Genomic DNA, 17,687 nt, shown 5'->3' with positions numbered 1-17,687 from the left:
TGGTTATGGGATGTGTTTCTATGGGATGTGTTTCCATGGGTTAGGGGATGTATCTCTATGGGTTATGGGATGTATCTCTATGGATAATGGGATGTGTTTCTATGGGATGTATTTCTATGGGTTATGGGATGTATCTCTACGGGTTATGGGATGTATCTCTATGGGTCATGGGATGTGTTTCTATGGGTTATGGGATGTATCTCTATGGGTTATGGGATGTGTTTCTATGGGATGTGTTTCTATGGGTTATGGGATGTGTTTCTATGGGACATGGGATGTATCTCTATGGGCTATGGGATGTGTTTCTATGGGATGTGTTTCTATGGGTTATGGGATGTATCTCTATGGGTTATGGGATGTGTTTCTATGGGATGTGTTTCTATGGGTTATGGGATGTATCTCTATGGGTTATGGGATGTGTTTCTATGGGTTATGGGATGTATCTCTATGAGTTATGGGATGTATCTCTATGGGTTATGGGATGTGTTTCTATGGGTTATGGGATGTGTTTCTATGGGTTATGGGATGTATCTCTATGGGCTATGGGATGTGTTTCTAGGGGATGTGTTTCTAGGGGATGTGTTTCTATGGGTTATGGGATGTATCTCTATGGGTTATGGGATGTATCTCTATGGGTTATGGGATGTGTTTCTATGGGTTATGGGATGTGTTTCTATGGGTTATGGGATGTATCTCTATGGGCTATGGGATGTGTTTCTATGGGATGTGTTTCTATGGGTTATGGGATGTGTTTCTATGGGCTATGGGATGTGTTTCTATGGGCTATGGGATGTATCTCTATGGGTTATGGGATGTGTTTCTATGGGTTATGGGATGTATCTCTATGAGTTATGGGACGTATCTCTATGGGTTATGGGATATATCTCTATGGGTTATGGGATGTGTTTCTATGTGTTATGGGATGTATCTCTATGAGTTATGGGATGTATCTCTATGGGTTATGGGATGTGTTTCTATGGGTTATGGGATGTATCTCTATGGGTTATGGGATGTGTTTCTATGGGTTATGGGATGTATCTCTATGAGTTATGGGATGTATCTCTATGGGTTATGGGATGTGTTTCTATGGGCTATGGGATGTATCTCTATGGGTTATGGGATGTGTTTCTATGGGTTATGGGATGTATCTCTATGAGTTATGGGATGTATCTCTATGGGTTATGGGATGTGTTTCTATGGGCTATGGGATGTATCTCTATGGGTTATGGGATGTGTTTCTATGGGATGTGTTTCTATGGGCTATGGGCCCCGGTTCCACCTCATCGAAGCCGAGCTCCAGCGCAGGGACCCCGGCGGCCGCAGTGAAGGGGAAGGCTCCGCTCTCGAGGGGCAGCGGCCGGATCCTGTCCCCCTCCCCCCGAACACAGACACGTGGGGACCCTGACGTCACTGAGCCCCGCCCCGCAGCACGGAGGGGGCGTGCCCTCCCCAGGCCCCCGCCCCCTCACTCACACGTCACTCTCCCAGCCCCGCCCCGGCCGCGTCACCTGCTCCAGGAGGCTCTTCCCGCCCTCGTTGGGGCTTTCCACCTGCAATGGGGGGGGAGGGGGGTCAGAGGGGCCCTTCCCCCTCCCCCCACCTCCCGCCGCCCCTCCCCCACCTGGCTGAGCGCGCTCTCGATGAGGTTCACCAGGGTCGGGCTGGTTTTGGCCACCAAGCGGTCAGCACCTGGGGGGGTGGGGGGTGTCACTGAGGGTCAAGGGGGGGGTCACGGGGGGTCACGGGGGGTCACGGGGGGAGGGGCTCACCCAGCACCGCCTGGTCCAGGCTGATGTAAGCGGCGGCTTTGGTGTGCAGGAGGTCGGGGTACCCCTGGGGGGGCACGGGGGTTACAGGGGGGGTCATGGGGGGGGTTATGGGGGGAGTCATGGGGGGGGGAGCTCTCACCTCGAGCCATTCGGTGGCCCCCAAGTGCCCGAATTCGCCCCCATCCCAACTGATGAAGAGCAGCGAGCGGCGGAGCTGGAACCCTGGGGGGGCCATGGGGTGGGCACCCACGGTCAGGGGGGCACCCATTGGGGGTGAATGGGTCACGGGGGGCAACCATTAGTCGGGGGGGGCACCCATTGAAGGTGAATGGGTCACGGGGGGCACCCATGGGTCATGGGGGGGCACCCATTGAGGGTGAATGGGTGAAGGGGAGCACCCATGGGTCACAGGGGGGCAACCATTGGGGGTGAATGGGTCATGGGAACACACATGGGTCAATGGGGGGGCACCCATTGAGGGTGAATGGGTCACAGGGGGCACCCATGGGTCATGGGGGGGCACCCATTGAGGGTGAATGGGTGAAGGGGAGCACCCATGGGTCACAGGGGGGCAACCATTGGGGGTGAATGGGTCATGGGGACACACATGGGTCATGGGGGGGGGGCACCCATGGGTGAAGGGACCCCAGGGGGGAGCCAGCTCAAAGCATCCGGTGGCTTTTAAACCACAGAGAAATGGGGGTCAAGCCCCGCCTTTTCCCCCCCATTGGTCCCGCCCCTCGTTGGCCCCGCCCCTCACCGTCCCGCCCAATGGCAGCGAAGAACCGGGCCAGCTCCAGCAGCAGCGCGGTGCCCACCCCCGACGCCGCCGCCCCGGGGCCCAGCGAATCACGTTGCGCTCCCACGATGATGTAACAGTCTGGGGAGGAGTGACGGCGTCAGCAAAGCCACGCCCCCCCCCGCAACAAACCACGCCCCCTCAAATCTCTGCAGGCTCCTCCTCCTATAGCCGCGCTCCTTCGCCACCGCACCCGCTCCCCATTGGTCACGCCCCCTTTAGCCCCGTCCCCCTCCGTTTGCCCCGCCCCTCACCGGGCTCCAGCCGCCCCTCCAGGGCCCCGAAGACGCTCGTGAGGGTCCCGGGCTCGGTCCCCGCGGCCACGCTGAGCCGGATCCGCCGCCCCCCCGGGCCCGGCCGGTACCAAAGCCCCCGCGAGGGCCCCCCCAGCGCGCGGGGGCCCGGGGGCCCCCCAGAACCCTGCAATGGGGGAGGGAGGGGTTGGAATGTGAGCACCCCCATAGGGGTTACAGGGATCTCCCCCAGTGGGGGACCCCGGGGTGATGGGGGGGGATACCCACCGGAGGAGCCGCGCGGCCGTGTTGGCGCTGATGGGGTGCGCGGGGATGGGGGGGACCCCCGGGGGGGCCCGGGGGGAGCTCGGCCGGTGAAGGAGGGGAAACCTCGGCTGTAGGGGTCACCCGAGCCCTCCTGGAGCTGCGGGGTTGGGTCAGAACCGGGGTTACCCCCCACAGCACCCCAATAGTGCAGATCCCCCCCATAGACCCACATCAAACCCAACCCCCCCAACACCCCAAACCTCCCCAGACCCCCCCAAATCCACCCCCCCACCCCACTGACACCCCCCCACTGCCCCCCCACTCACATGCACAGTCACAGCCGTGTCACCCCCCAAGCCAGGGTCCCCGCCAGGCCCGGCCGTGTCCTGGGGGTCCGGGTACAGCAGCACCCCCAGAGCCCCTGCCCCCGCCGCTGCTGCCACCTGGGGGGACACGGATGGGGGGACTCTGGTACCTTCCCGTGCCCCCCGTGGATCCTCTGACACCCATAAGGAGCCCACATATAGGCACCCCCATAGGGATCCCCCCCATAAGTATCCCCATAGGCACTCCCAGTAGAGAACCTCATAGGTACCTCCCCATGGGTACCCCTATAGGCACCCCCATAGACACCCCCCCATAGGTACCCACATAGGCACCCCTACAGGTACCCGCATAGGGACCTCCCCATAGGCACCCCCATAGGGTTCACCCCATAGCCCCCCCCATTGCCCACCTTGGCGGCGGGGGGGCCGCGCCCGAGCCGCACCAGGAGCAGGTTCCCACGGGGGGGCACCCCCCGGGCCCGCAGCAGCGCCAGGTCCTGGGGGCGCCCGTAATGCCCATAGACCAGCCCCCCCTGCAGAGGGTTAGAGGTCAGCGGTCAGCGGGGGGTCAGAGGTGAGGGTTAGGGTCCGGGGGGCGGGTCAGGGGTCACCGTGGCGTTGCCAGGGGCGCTCCATGCACAAAAGGCCTCCGGGTCCAAGCGGAGCCGCTCGAGCTCCCGGCCCCCCCTGTCCACCCACTGCAGTGACGCTGACCCCCTGTGGGGTCAGAGGTCAGGGGTCAGAGGTCAGACACCCATGAACCCTCCCCGACCCACCACCCCCATCCCCCATGACCCCGGTGAACTTTGACCTGCTGGGAGCCCCCACCCTTTGACCTCCCTTTGACCCCCTGTGACATCTGTGACCCCAGACCCTTCCCCACAAGACCCCTGACCCCTCGATTCCTGTGACCCTGTGACCCCTCCGAGCCCCTCCCCCTTCTCCCCCAGCTCCTGTGACCCCTTGACCGTGACCCCGCCACCCCCCCCATGACCCCCTGACCTCTGTGACCCCAACCCATAGCCCTCCATGACCCCTGTGACCTCCTCCTCCCTGAGACCCCGAGTGATCCCCATGACCCTTGACCCCACCCATGCCCCCGGACCCCGGTACCGTGTGGGGAGGGGGAGGGGCTGTGGGCGGCTCCATGCCCGGCTCAGCCCCGCCCCCTCCATGGCGTCCAGCACCGCCCCCGCCAGGCCCCGCCCCCGCTCCGACCCCGCCCCGTGTGGCCCCGCGCTGACCTCCCTACAGGGTCATCGGGGTCACGCCGGGGTCAAAGGTCACAAGGGGGGGGCAGGGGGTCCGGTGGGGGGGGCACGCACCTCACCCAGGCCTCGATGCGCTCCTCCAGCAGGTGGCGCTGCAGCAGCTCCCGCAGGCGTGGCCACGGGGGCGGGGCCCCGGCGATAACCACGCCCCCTGGGTCCTCCCCGGGGGCGGGGCCAGGAGGGGACGGCCCCACCCAAGCCCCTCCCCTGCAGGGGGCGTGGCCAAGAGCGGCCACCAGGAGCCCTGCGGGAGGGGGCTGGGCCTCATGGGGAGGAAATGGGGGGAGCAGTGGGATGCAATGGGGTGAGGGGATAATGGGGTGCAATGGATTGCAATGCAGTTCAGTGGGGTGCAATGGAGTGCTATGGGGTGCACTGGGGTGCAGTGTGTTGCAATGGGGTTCAATGGGGTGCAATGGGGTTTCAGGGGTCCCTACCTGCCAGGAAGGCGGAGGCGGAGCCCAGAGCCAACGTCACGTGGGGGTGGAGCCTGCCTCGGGGGCGGGGCCTAGGCAGCCGCACGATTGCGGCTCCTGCCCCCCCCTCCCCTTCCTCTTCCTCTTCTTCATCCTGGTGTCGAGAATACAACACCGCCCCTCCCCCCAGGGGCTGCGATGATGTCACCGGTTACGTCATCACCCGGGGGGGGTGTGTGTCATGGGACCACTTGTTTGGGGGGTGCCCTTACCCGTCTCTGGAAGCAGCGCCTCAGGGTCTCCATTGGTTCGGGGGCGCCCTGGGGGGGTTCTTCCGTTTGTCCCCCTCCTCCTCCATGGGGTGGACTTTGCTCCCGGTCTCTCTTCCCCGCCCCCCAACCCCCTCCCGGTGTCTCCCCCATCCCCATATCCCCCCCAACCCCTTTAATTTCCCTTTGACCACCCCAAACTCCCCTGCACCCCCCCCCAGGCCCCCCCTTTCCGCGCTCACCCCTCGGCCGCTCGTCCTGCTCTGCTCCCGCCCTCCCCGGCAGGCGCGAAAAAGGGGCGTGGCCAGAGGCTGGAAGGGACATGGTCTGCGCGAGAACGGGCGTGGCTTCGGATGGGGGAATTGAATGGAGGGGGCGTGGCCTCGTCAGGAAGCAGTGAATGGCTGCACCTGTATGGGGGGGCGTGGCTTCAGGAAGGAGGGCGTGGCTTCGCGGGAGGCCCTGCCCTGGCGCCACCCGGTCTGGCTGCACCTTATCTGACCCCGGTCACTGACCACGTGGGGGTGGGATGGATTTGGAGGGTCCCAAAGGCAATGGGGGGGAGTCCATAGGCAATGGGGGGCTCCCAAAGGCAATGGGGGGGTCCCAAAGGAAATGGGAGGGTTCCAAAGGGAAGGGAGGGACCTGAAGGCAGTGGGTGGGTCCCAAAGGCAATAAAGGAGTTCCAAAGGTAATGAGGGGGTCCCAAAGGCAATAGGGGGTCTCCCAAAGGCAATGAGGGGGGGGTCCAAAGGCAATGTGGGCGTGCCAAAGGCAATGGGGGGATCCCATGTGTGCTGGGGGGGTGAAGGTTGTTGTGAATGAGCTGAGATCAATGAATGAGCTCAGATAAATACTCTCGTGTTCGCATTAAGTTACGGGGGTCTCACACACACACGGGGGGGGGCTCGGACTCAGACATCGCTGCTGTGGGCCGCGTCTCCCCTGAGTGACAGCTCCCGGTGTCCATGGGGTAGCCGGGGGGGGGGGAGGCTGTCAGTCACCTGCCGGCACGTCCAACGTGCCGGGGGGAGGCTCCGCAGGGAACAGGGTGGGGGGGTGATGGATAACTGCCTGCCATTGTCAATGGGTGATTGGCTGCCGCCTGTCATCCGCTGATGGGTGATTGGCTGCTTTCTCCCATGTTGATGGGTGATTGGCTGCTGTCAGGCATGTGCTGATAGATGATTGGCCGTCCTCTCCCACGTTGATGGGTGATTGGCTGCTGTCAGGCATGTGCTGATGGATGATTGGCTGCTGTCTGCCATGCCAATGGCTGATTGGCTGCTGTCGGTCACTGCCGACAGGCGTCCATGAGGAAGAGCCGGACCTTCCCATGGAGGAAGCTGCTGTGAACAGCCAGGAGCCGGCCCAGGCTCCGGACCTGCCACTGCCGGGGGGGGGCGCTTGAGGGGGTGACCTGGGGGGCGGAAGGAACATGATGAGGTCAGGGACCCTCCATTACCCACCCCATAGCAAGACATGGAGCCCCCCATAGCGGGACATAGACCCGCCCATAGCAGGACATGGACCCCCCATAGCAGGACATGGAACCCCCCATAGCAGGACATGGATCTCCCCATAGCAGGACATGGGTCTCCCCATAGCAGGACATGGACTCCCCCCTTAGCAGGACATGGATCTCCCCCCATAGCAGGACATGGATCTCCCCCATAGCAGGACATGGATCTCCCCATAGCAGGACATGAACTCCCCCCTTAGCAGGACATGGATCTCCCCCCATAGCAGGACATGGATCTCCCCCCATAGCAGGACATGGATCTCCCCATAGCAGGACATGAACTCCCCCCTTAGCAGGACATGGATCTCCCCCCATAGCAGGACATGGATCTCCCCCATAGCAGGACATGGATCTCCCCCATAGCAGGACATGGATCTCCCCATAGCAGGACATGAACTCCCCCCTTAGCAGGACATGGATCTCCCCCCATAGCAGGACATGGATCTCCCCCCATAGCAGGACATGGATCTCCCCCCATAGCAGGACATGGACCCCCCCCCATAGCAGGACATGGACTCCCCCATAGGCCCTCCCGTACCTGCGCAGTCATCTCCCGCAGCAGCCGCGCCAGGCTCCGCGCGGCGCTGTTGGCGCGCTCCAGCAGGGGGCGCAGGCGCGGGTCCGGCAGCAGCTCCCGCGCGCGCTGCACCGCGGCCTCGAGCGTGGCCACGCCCCCGCGCACGTCCTGGGCGCGCGCCGCGGCCTGCGGGGGGCGGGGTCACAGCGGGGTCACGGGGGGGGGAAGCCCCCATCACCCCCAGTTTATCCCATTGCCCCCCATTGTATCCCCAGTTCCCACCATTTTCCCCTATTTTCCCATGCTGTTTCCCTTCATTTCCCGCCATTTTTCCCCATTTCCCACCATTTTTCCCTGGTCCCCCATGCTTTCCCTATTTCTTCCCATGTGCCCCTATTCCCCCCATGCTTCTCCCTATTCCCCCATTTTCCCCCATATTTTCCCTATATCCTTCACTTTCCCAGATTTCCCATTTGCCACCATTTTTTTCCCAATTAATCCCATGTTTTCCCCATTTCCCCCATGCTTTCCCTATTTCCCTCCATGATTCCCTATTTCCTCCCATGCTTTTCCCTATTCCCCCGTTATCCCTATTTTCCCCATTTTTCCCCCTATTTCATCATTTTTTCCTTCTTTTCCTCCATTTCCCCCACAATTTTTTCCCCTTTTTTCCCCATGCTTTTCCTTATTTCCTCCATTTTCCCCATTTTTCTGCACTTACCCCCATTTCCCGCTATGTTTCCCTATTTCCCCACATTTTTCCCCTTTCCCGATATTTTTCCCCATCTCCCCCACATTTTTCCCCACATTTTCCCCCCTTCCCATCACCTCCAGCCGTGGCCATTCATTGAAGTTCACTCCGGGGTAGGGCACAGGCACCGCCTCGGGCAGCTCACAGTGTGGTCCACAGCTGGCCTGGGGGGGCAGGCACAGGGATGCTGCCACCACCGGCACCGGCATCCCCAGGCCCCCCCACCTTGTCCCCCACGACCCCCGCGCCCCCCCCGCTGTTTCCCCCCTCACCAGCGCCCTCTCTGCGTCGCGCGCCTCCAGGATGAACCATTCCAGCACGCGGGGGTCGCAGAGTGGGGGGGGCCCCTCGGGGCGCCCGGGGACCCCCAACAGCAGCAGCAGCAGCAGCGAGCAGAGCCCTGGGGGGGGGGGGGGTGAGGGACACCCCCAAACACCTGGGTTAAAACCCATTGCTATCAATGAACCCAGGGTCTTGGGGTCCCCAGAAACATGGGTGCCCCTCCACTTGTAACCCCCTAAAATTCCACCCCCCCCAATAGGGACCCCCCCCTTAAAGCTGAGACCCCCCCAAAACAGGGACCCCCCCATGCACTTGGAATGCCCCAAACACCCAGGTCCCCCCCTTGCAATGAATGAACCCAGCCCTTGGGGTCCCCACACATGTGGGTGCCACCCATATACCCGAGACCCCCCCCCCCCCCAAGACCCATATCCCCCATTGGTATCAATGAACCCAGGCTCTTGGGGTCCCCACACACGTGGGTGCTCCCCCACTTGTAACACCTTAGGACTGCACCCCCAGAACAGGTACTCCCTCTTATACCTGAGACCCCCCCAAAACAGGGACACTGCCCCATACGCTTGGAACCTCCCAAACAGCCAGGACCCCTAATGCAATGAATGAACCCAGCCCTTGGGCTCCCTATACACGTGGGTACCCCCCAGAATAAGCTCCCCCCCCACTGCTATGAATGAACCCAGGGTCTTGGGTGCCCCCCCGAAGTGACCTCCTGGGACCCCCCCCAACACCCACATCCCCCATTGCTATGAATGAATCCAGGGTCCTGGGTGCCCCCCCCACCCCCTTCACCCGGGTCCCCCCCATTGCAATGAATGGGTGCCCCTGCACTCACCCGCGGCCCCCATGGCTGCTGCTCATGGCACGGGGGGGTCCCTGGGTGGCCCCGGCAGCGGCGGCCGCGTCCCCCGGCCCCGGCCCCCGGTTAATGTTTGATCCGAGGGGCCGCGGGGCCGGAAGCGCCCTTTGGGGGGGGGTTTTCCCGTCCGGGCCCCCCCCCCTCCGGGCCCGGCCATCGAGGAAAAGGCCGCGCTGGCCCCAGCACGTCTGCGCTGGCCACGGGCCACCCCCGGCCCCGGCCCCGGCGCCGCGGTGGCGGCAATGGGGGGGGGGGGGGACACCGGGCGGGAGGGGAGAGGGGAAAAGGAATGGGAATAGGGAAAGGGATGGGAATGGGGAAAGGGATGGGAATGGGGACACAAAGGCAAGGATAGGGACATGGGGCTGGGGGTAATGTGGGGGGATATGGGAACGGGATTGTGGGGAGTGAATGGGGATGGAGACAGGGATTAACATGGGAATTGGGACAGGGATGGGAATAAAGGGGGACAGCAGGACTGGGATGAGGACACATGGACAGACCCCAGAACAGGGATGGGAATGGGGAAAGGGATGGGAATAGGGACAAGGCAGGTAACATGGGGGGGACGTGGGAATGGGATTGTGAGGAGTGAATAGGGATGGAGATATGGATGGGGTTTAACATGGGAATGGGGACAGGGATGGCAATGAAGGGGAACACCAGGATGGGGATGAGGACACAGGTGAATAGCCTAGGACAGAGATGGGGAGATGAGGATGGGGGTTAACATGGGAATGGGGACACGGATGAGGACCTGGGACTGAAGGGGGACACCAGGACAGGGATGAGGACACAGGGACACAGCCCAGGATGGGGCCCCGGGGATGGCCCAAGGATGTGGGATGAGACGTGGGCACAGACAAGGAATGGGATAGGGTGTGGGGTAGGGACCCAGAGCGACGGGATGGGGATGAGGCAGCCCCACGTGGCCTTGGGGACACCCGTGCTGGTACCGGGGTGACACGGGGACAGCCGGGCCCAACCACACGTGTGTGCAAGGGGGGGTGCCCGTGTCCCCCCCCAGCACCGGAAGCACCCAAACAATGGGGCCAACGTCACCGGGTCCCAATGCCGGGGGGAAGGGATGTCCCCCGGTGGAGACCCCCAGCCACGGGCCGGGGGGGGGGGGGGGGGCGCCGGACCTGGGCCCCTGCCAGGCCCCTACGTGCGGAACCACACGGCCCGGCCACGGCTCCGGCCCCGCGGCGCCAGCGGGGACAAAGGGCGGCGGGGGGGGGGGGTGGCCGGGGACACGGGGACAGCGGCAGGGCCAGGACCCCCCCACAACAGGGGGGCAGTGGTGGAGTCCGTCCCCGTCCCCGTCCGTCCGTCCCCCTCCCCAACGCTGACGCCGGGTCCATGGGGGGTTTCCTGCCCCAAAGGTCACCAATGACGCGGAGGAAGCCCGGGGTCCCCCCCCCCCCACCCGGGCCCCAAACAAACTCCGCCCCCCCTTAGGCTCCGCCCCCAAAGTGTCACCGTTGCCACCACCAGGTTTATTGGGGGGGTCCTTGTGTGTTTGTGTCCCTCCCCAATGCAAGTCCACTGTGGGGGGGGGCATTCAGGGCTTGGTGGCACCTTGGTGACCATGGAATGAGTTCACGGTGGTGGCCTCGGGTCCTGGTGGGTTTCGGCGTCCCCGGCTCATTGGTGGCTCTGTGGTGACATCCGGGTGTCCCCATGTCCCCGTGCTGCCATCTCCGTGGCTCCCGGTGTCCCGTTGCTGATCCAGCTCCCGGTGTCCCCATGTCCTCGGGTCCTGCATAGCCCTGGAGCCTCCCGCTGCGGGTGCCCCATAGCACTCATGGGTGCTGCTCAGGCACAGGGCGCTTCCCTGCACACCCGGATGTGAATGGCCGAGTTATGGCGGGGCCGCGGGGCTGCCCCCTCCTCATCCTCATCTTCCTCCTCCTCCTCCTCCTCGTGGCTCTGGGGGGGCCCTCGGCGGCGCCGGGGCGGCCCGGGGGGGGGCAGGGTGACGGAGGAGGTGCTGGCGTGGAGCCGGAGGGCGCCGGGGGCGGCCGCCTGCAGCTGCAGGGCCAGGTTGATGGCGCGGGGCACGGCCAGGCCCAGCCCGTGCAGGCGCAGCTCGGAGGGGGGGGCCGCTGCCGAACCCCCCCCCGCCGGCGCCAGGAGGCGCTGGCAGCGCCGCAGCTGGGCCCGGAAGTCGGTTCTGGCCGTCACGAACACGTCCGTGGGGGGGGCCGAGGAAGAGGAGGAGGAGGAGGGGGGGGGGATGAAGGGGGGACGCGGGGCCAGGCCTCGGCGGCGGCGGCAACGGGAAGGGGGGGGGTCAACCCCCCGCGGGGCCGGGGAGCCCCCCCCCGGAGCTGCTGTAGGTCCTGAGGACATTCTATGGGGGGACATGGGGGGGTCAGGGGCACATCCAGGCACCCCGGACCCACATAAGCTACCCATAGCCCCACACAGACCCTGGGTGCCCCATAGGGACTATCCAGAGCCCTCCTCGAGCGCCACAGACAGCCCACAACCCCCATCCCAAGCCCCATAGACCTGCCAAAACGCTCCATAGACCCCTTTAGAGTTCCCCCAGCCAAGCCCTACAGACTCCATAGAACTCCCCCGGCCCCCATAGACCACTCCGGACACCCCATAACCCCTGTCCCAAGATCCACAGCCCCATAGCCCCCCCCATTGACCCCTTTACATCCCCTCCAGTCCCACAGACACCCGTGGACCCCTCCCAGGCCCCTATAGACCCCCATAACCCCTGTCCCAAGCCCCATAGATCCCCGCAGGCTCCTATAGGCTCCCATAACCCCTGTGCCAAGCCCCATAGATCCCCCGGACCCCGATAGGCCCCCACGCCACACTCCGCTCCCGCCCCCCGCCAGCACCTCGCCGCGTCCCCGCCGCCGGCTCACTTCCGCTTCCGGTAGCTTGGACCCGCCCCCTCCCTTCGGACGGCTTCGCCCATTGGCGGTGCTGCACGCCACGTGACCGCGGGAGCCGCCATCTTGGAACCTGACAAATACAAGCCCCCGTTGCCATGGTGACGACGGAACAGCCACCTCCCCCCCGTTTTCTCCCGGGCTGTTTCTATGGAAACCTGATGTGTCTCCCCTCCCTCCCCTAGCCTGTTTCCATGGCGACGAGTACAGCCCCTTCCTCTTTAAACCCGTTGCCATGGAGACCCCTTATTCACAACAAAAACGGCGCCTGCCCCTTTAAAGCATTGTCTGCGGAGGCGGCCAATCAGCGAGCGCGGTGCACGGCGGCCGCCCATTGGCTGCGCGCCGCTGGCCCCGCCTACCGCGGCCGGCGGGCGCTGTCCAGTGCTGAACGCGCGGCCGCCGCCATGAGCGGGGGGGTCTACGGCGGCGGTAGGGGGCGACACGGCGCGGGAGGGGGTGTGGCCTCGGGGAGGGGGCGTGGCGTAGAAGGAGGGGGCGTGGCCGGCGGGGTTGGGGGTGGGGGGCGCCGTGTTACCGGATGGGGGGGGACGGGGGGTCCCGGTGTCACCGTGATTCCCCCCCCCCCATCCCAGATGAGGTCGGGGCCCTGGTGTTCGACATCGGCTCCTTCTCGGTGCGCGCTGGGTACGCCGGGGAGGACTGCCCCAAGGTGAGTGCCATTGTATGGCATCACGTGTCATTGTATGTCATCACATGTCACTGTATGTCATCACGTCATTGTATGTCTTCACATGTCCTGCCATCGCATGTTATTGTATGTCATCATGTGTTATCGCATGTCACTGTATGCCATCACATGTCATTGCATGTCATTAAATGTCCTGTCATCACATGTCATTCTGTGTCATCATGTGTCATTGCATGTCATCACATGTCATTGTATGCCATCATATGTCATCGCATGTCATTGTATGTCATCAGGTCATTGTATGCCATCACTATCATTCTGTGTCATCGCATGTCATTATATGTCATCACATGTCCTGCCAGCACATGTCATTGTATGCCATCACATGTCATTGTATGCCATCACATGTCCTGTCATGTCATTATATGCCATCACATGTCACTGTATGTCATCACATGTCATCACAACATTGCCTGTTCCCCCCCCCCTTCCCCCCCAACACCCCCAGTGCCTCCATGGTGGCGTCCCCAAAACCATCACCATAGGCCAATGTCCCCATCATGGTGCCATCCCCATGGCCATGGTTTCCCTGAGGTCACCACCCTCATGCCACGTCCATGGGGTGGCTACAGGCAGACTTCCCCACCACCGTGGGGCTGCTGTCCCCTGAGGAGGTGGCCCTGGAGCTGGATGGGGACAAGGACAAGAAGGGGGGCAAGGTCTATTACATCGACACCAACGCGCTGCACGTGGCCCGCGAGGGCATGGAGGTGCTCTCGCCCCTCAAGAATGGCATGAGTGAGTGGGGACCCCCTCTAGGGCCATGGGGAACCACCATGGGGTTGGGGGTCACCCAATGGAAGCCACCATGGGGTTGGGGTCACGCAACAGAAGCAACCATGGGGGTGAGGGTCACCCAATAGAAGCCACCATGGGGTTGGGGTCACCCAACGTAAGCCATCATGGGTTTGGGGTCACCCAATGGAAGCTGCCATGGTGTCGGGGCCACTCAATGGAAGCCACCATGGGGTTGGTGTCACCCAATGGAAGCCACCATGGGGTTGGGGTCACTCAATGGAAGCCACCATGGGGTTGTGGGTGGTCACCCAATGGAAGCCACCATGGGGTTGGGGTCACCCAACGGAAGCCACCATGGGGTTGGGGTCACCCAATGGAAGCCACTATAGGGTTGGAGGTCACCCAATGGAAGCCCCCATAGGGGTGGGGTCACCCAAAGGAAGCCACCATGGAGTTGAGGTCACCCAATGGAAGCCACCATGGAGTTGAGGTCACCCAAGGGAAGCCACCATGGGGTTGAGGTCACCCAATGGAAGCCACCGTGGGGCTGGGGTCACCCAATGGAAGCCCTCATGGGGCTGGGGTCGCCCCATGTGTCCCCATGCCCCCAGTCGAGGACTGGGAGTGCTTCCAGGCCATCCTGGACCACACCTATGGGAAACACGTCAAGTCGGAGCCGGGTCTCCACCCCGTCCTCATGTCCGAGGCCCCGGTAGGTGCACCCCTCCCCGCCTCGGTGCCAGTGCCCCCCACATCCCCCCACATGTCCCATCGGGCTCCCCCCCGTCCCCGCAGTGGAACACTCGTGCCAAGAGGGAGAAGCTGACGGAGCTGATGTTTGAGCACTACAACATCCCGGCCTTCTTCCTCTGCAAAACGGCCGTGCTCACCGCGTATCCCCCCCACGGTGGCACCCAATGGTGGCACCCAGCAATGGCACCTTCACACCAACAACAAACCTCGCCCTGGGTGGATCTAGAGGTGTCTGGGTCGGTTTAGACCTGGGTGGATGGGTCTAGAGCTGGGTGGGTGCATGGCTGGGTGTTCTGTGGGGTGTTTGTGTGCATGTTTGGGTGCCCTGTGTAGTGTTCTATGGGGTGCATGGCTGGATGCTCTATGGGGTGGGTGTTTGTGTGCATGGTTGGGTGTTCCATGGGGCGTTCTATGGGGTGCATGTTTCGGTGCTCTATGGGGTGTTTGGGTGCATGGCTGGGTTCCCTATAGGGTGCTTGGGTGCATTTTTGGGTGTTGTACAGGATGTTCTATGGGGTCCATGGTTGGGTGCTCTATAGGGTGCTCTATGGGGGGCACAGTAGGGTGCTATATGGAGTGTTCTATGGGGTGCACGGTTGGGTGCTCTATGATGTGTTCTTTGGGGTGCATAGTTCGGTGCTCTATGGGGTGCTTGGGTGCATGGCTGGGTGCTCTATGGGGTGATTGGGTGCATGGTTGGGTGCTCTATGGGGGGCTTGGGTGCATAGTTGGGTGCTCTATGGGGCACCCGGGTCACCAAAAGCCCCCCGTTGTCGCCCCTTGACGGCGAGGGCGCAGCTTTGCCAATGGGCGCAGCACGGGGCTGGTCCTGGACAGCGGCGCCACGCACACGACCGCCATCCCCGTGCACGACGGCTACATCCTGCAGCAGGGTGAGCCGGGAGGCGGGGCCTGGGGGGGGCAGGGGGTGGGGCCAGCGCTGCTCCTCCACTTACCATTGGCTGCCGCAGGCATCGTCAAGTCGCCATTGGCCGGGGACTTCATCTCCATGCAGTGCCGGGAACTCTTCCAGGAGATGAACATCGACATCGTGCCCCCATACATGATCGCCGCCAAGGTAGGGGCGGGGCTTGAGGCGGGGACACGCCCCCTTGGCCAACAGCCTATCAGAGAGAAGGCAGCTGTTAGGCTCCATCCGCTCTGCCATTGGCCACGCCCACTTCGGCACCACCCCGCTGATTGCTATGGGGCCGAGGCCCCGCCCCCAGGAGCCGGTGCGGGAGGGGGCTCCCCCCAACTGGAAGAAGAAGGAGAAGCTGCCGCAGGTCTCCAAGTCCTGGCACAACTTCACCTGCAATGTATGGGGGGGCCCCATATATCTGGGTCCTATTTTTGGGGGCCCCATATGGCTGGGTCCCTTATTGGGGGGGGTCCCATATACTTGGGTTCCTTATTTGGGGGTGTCCCATATGGCTTGGTTTGTTACTGGGGGGGGTCCCATATACTTGGGTTCCTTATTTGGGGGGGTCCCATATGGCTGGGTTCCTTATTGGGGGTTCCCATGTAACTAGGTCCTATTTTGGGTTGTCCCATCTATCTGGATCCCTTATTTGGGGGTCCCATATATCTGGGTTCCTTACTGGGGGGATCCCATATGGCTGGGCTCCTTATTGAGAGTTCTTTGACCCCTGGGTCCCTTACTGGGGGGGTCCCGTATACCTGGGTCCCTTAGTGGGGCTTCCTTGACCCCTGAGTCCCTTATTGGGGTTCCCGGACCCCAGGAGCCATTCAGGGGGCTCCACTTTGTGTCCTCCCCACCCTCAGGAGGTGATCCAGGACTTCCAAGCCTCCGTGCTGCAGGTCTCAGACTCCCCATATGACGAGCAGTGAGTGCTGCGGGCTCCGGGGTGGGGCTTAGAGGGGGGTTTAGGGGTTCCCCCCCATATCCCCCCCTTTTTGCTCTGCCCCCCCCAGGGTGGCCGCTCAGATGCCCACAGTTCACTATGAGATGCCCAATGGCTACAACACGGACTATGGGGCCGAGCGGCTCCGCATCCCCGAGGGGCTCTTTGACCCCTCCAACGTGAAGGTTTGGGGGTGCAGGGGGTCCTGGAGGGGGGTGTTTGCATATGGGGGATCTCAGCCCTATTCTGACCGCCCCATCGCCCCCAGGGTCTCTCGGGGAACACAATGCTGGGCGTGGGGCACGTGGTCACCACCAGCATCGGGATGTGCGACATCGACATCAGACCAGTGAGTGCTCAGGCCTATGGGGGAGGGCTATGGGGTGGAGGTGGGGGTTCAGAGGTGACCCCCCCACATTGTCTGTCCCCCACCATCCCCATAGGGTCTCTATGGCAGCGTCATTGTCACCGGGGGGAACACGCTGCTGCAGGGCTTCACCGACCGCCTCAACCGGGAGCTGTCACAGAAGACACCTCCAGTGAGGGCCCTGTGTGGGGCTTAGAGGGCGGGGGGGGGCCTCTGTGTGGGATCTATGGGGCTGGCGCTGCCCCACACCCCATAATCCCCTTCCCGCCCCCTTTCAGAGCATGCGCCTGAAGCTGATCGCCAGCAACAGCACCATGGAGCGGCGCTTCAGCCCCTGGATCGGGGGCTCCATCCTGGCCTCCCTGGTGGGTGCCACGGGCAGGACCAAGGGGGGGTGTCCCGCTGTGGGTCCCAGCCCCATAACCCCCCCGATTGTGTGACCCCCCAGGGCACGTTCCAGCAGATGTGGATCTCGAAGCAGGAGTACGAGGAGGGGGGGAAGCAGTGCGTGGAGCGCAAGTGCCCCTGAGCGCGCCCCAATAAACGCCTTCGAGCGCAGACCGCGGCTGTGTGCGGGCATGAGGCGTTGGAGGGAGCGGGGAGGGTGATTTTATGACGCAAAGTGGGGTGGGTTTGACCGATTTGAGGGTTTTTTACCTCAAAAACGGCATCCGGACGCTGCGGGGGGGGTCGCGGCGCGGGCTCCACCTCAACGCTTTCCCGCGCACCGCAGCGCGCATGCCCGAAAGGGGGAGGGGGCTGGGGGGAGGGGTTGGAGGGCACTCTGCGCATGCGCAGAGCCCCCTCCCCGCGATGCGCCCTGAGGACCCCTCACCGATCCCCCCCGATGGCGTCCTCGTCGCGCCTGCTCCGACCTCCCACCGCTCTGCCCCTGCTCTCTCGTCCCTGCCGCCGCCGCCGCGGCCCGCGCCCCCTCCCCGCTCCCCACAACCGCTTCCTCCCGCCTCTCTCCGCTTCCCCGCGCCGCCGTTAGGTTGGCGCCCTCGAGCAGGCACTCGTCGCGGCCACCCCGTATTC

General features: G+C 63.3%; 3 protein-coding genes across 3 annotated transcripts; 1 reads left to right on the top strand and 2 right to left on the bottom strand.

Annotated features, from left to right (window-relative positions):
* Window positions 1-1,268: 1,268 nt before the first annotated feature.
* On the bottom strand, window positions 1,269-5,396 carry LOC133272000 (transferrin receptor protein 2-like; the record flags this gene model as incomplete). Its single annotated transcript, XM_061458543.1, is given in 17 exon segments — window positions 1,269-1,364; window positions 1,474-1,550; window positions 1,622-1,689; window positions 1,770-1,833; window positions 1,909-1,991; window positions 2,530-2,649; window positions 2,823-2,951; window positions 2,954-2,988; window positions 3,090-3,156; window positions 3,159-3,225; window positions 3,395-3,511; window positions 3,805-3,927; window positions 4,006-4,111; window positions 4,508-4,642; window positions 4,720-4,909; window positions 5,103-5,274; window positions 5,354-5,396. Coding segments are annotated over 17 exon segments (1,682 nt in total), but the record flags the coding sequence as incomplete, so codon positions are not given.
* Window positions 5,397-6,630: 1,234 nt separating this feature from the next.
* On the bottom strand, window positions 6,631-9,534 carry EPO (erythropoietin). The gene is made up of 5 exons (XM_061458546.1): window positions 9,276-9,534; window positions 8,413-8,540; window positions 8,218-8,304; window positions 7,411-7,575; window positions 6,631-6,770 (listed from the first exon to the last, which is right to left on the bottom strand). Exons 1-5 carry the CDS (start codon window positions 9,286-9,288, stop codon window positions 6,645-6,647), a joined length of 519 nt encoding a protein of 172 aa, XP_061314530.1. The 5' UTR covers window positions 9,289-9,534; the 3' UTR covers window positions 6,631-6,644.
* Window positions 9,535-12,496: 2,962 nt separating this feature from the next.
* On the top strand, window positions 12,497-17,208 carry LOC133271993 (actin-like protein 6B). Its single transcript, XM_061458535.1, has 14 exons — window positions 12,497-12,646; window positions 12,811-12,887; window positions 13,499-13,664; window positions 14,276-14,376; window positions 14,460-14,557; window positions 15,216-15,310; window positions 15,389-15,495; window positions 15,647-15,736; window positions 16,203-16,264; window positions 16,353-16,467; window positions 16,551-16,631; window positions 16,726-16,821; window positions 16,928-17,014; window positions 17,098-17,208. The coding sequence occupies exons 1-14, from the start codon at window positions 12,622-12,624 to the stop codon at window positions 17,176-17,178; spliced, it is 1,281 nt and encodes a 426-aa protein (XP_061314519.1). The 5' UTR covers window positions 12,497-12,621; the 3' UTR covers window positions 17,179-17,208.
* The last annotated feature ends 479 nt before the right edge of the window (window positions 17,209-17,687 follow it).

The sequence above is a fragment of the Pezoporus flaviventris genome, unplaced genomic scaffold, assembly GCF_033815535.1.
Source record: "Pezoporus flaviventris isolate CSIRO_AGI_PZ_B2104156 unplaced genomic scaffold, CSIRO_AGI_Pfla_v1 ptg000028l, whole genome shotgun sequence".
NCBI classification, from domain to species: domain Eukaryota; kingdom Metazoa; phylum Chordata; class Aves; order Psittaciformes; family Psittacidae; genus Pezoporus; species Pezoporus flaviventris.
Note: the sequence above shows the minus strand (reverse complement) of the source record. Positions and strands in the feature narration are given on the sequence as shown.

Bases quoted from the DNA above. Each gene is read 5' to 3' on its own strand.
- EPO (XM_061458546.1), bottom strand. The intron at 8,305-8,412 runs GTGAGGGGGGAA...CTGCCCCCCCAG, and splicing joins GCGACGCAGAGAGGGCGCTG to GCCAGCTGTGGACCACACTG. The intron at 6,771-7,410 runs GTACGGGAGGGC...TCCGCCCCCCAG, and splicing joins TGCGGGAGATGACTGCGCAG to GTCACCCCCTCAAGCGCCCC.
- LOC133271993 (XM_061458535.1), top strand. From the start codon at position 12,622: ATGAGCGGGGGGGTCTACGGCGGCG. The intron at 15,737-16,202 runs GTATGGGGGGGC...CCCCACCCTCAG, and splicing joins GGCACAACTTCACCTGCAAT to GAGGTGATCCAGGACTTCCA. The intron at 16,468-16,550 runs GTTTGGGGGTGC...CATCGCCCCCAG, and splicing joins TTGACCCCTCCAACGTGAAG to GGTCTCTCGGGGAACACAAT.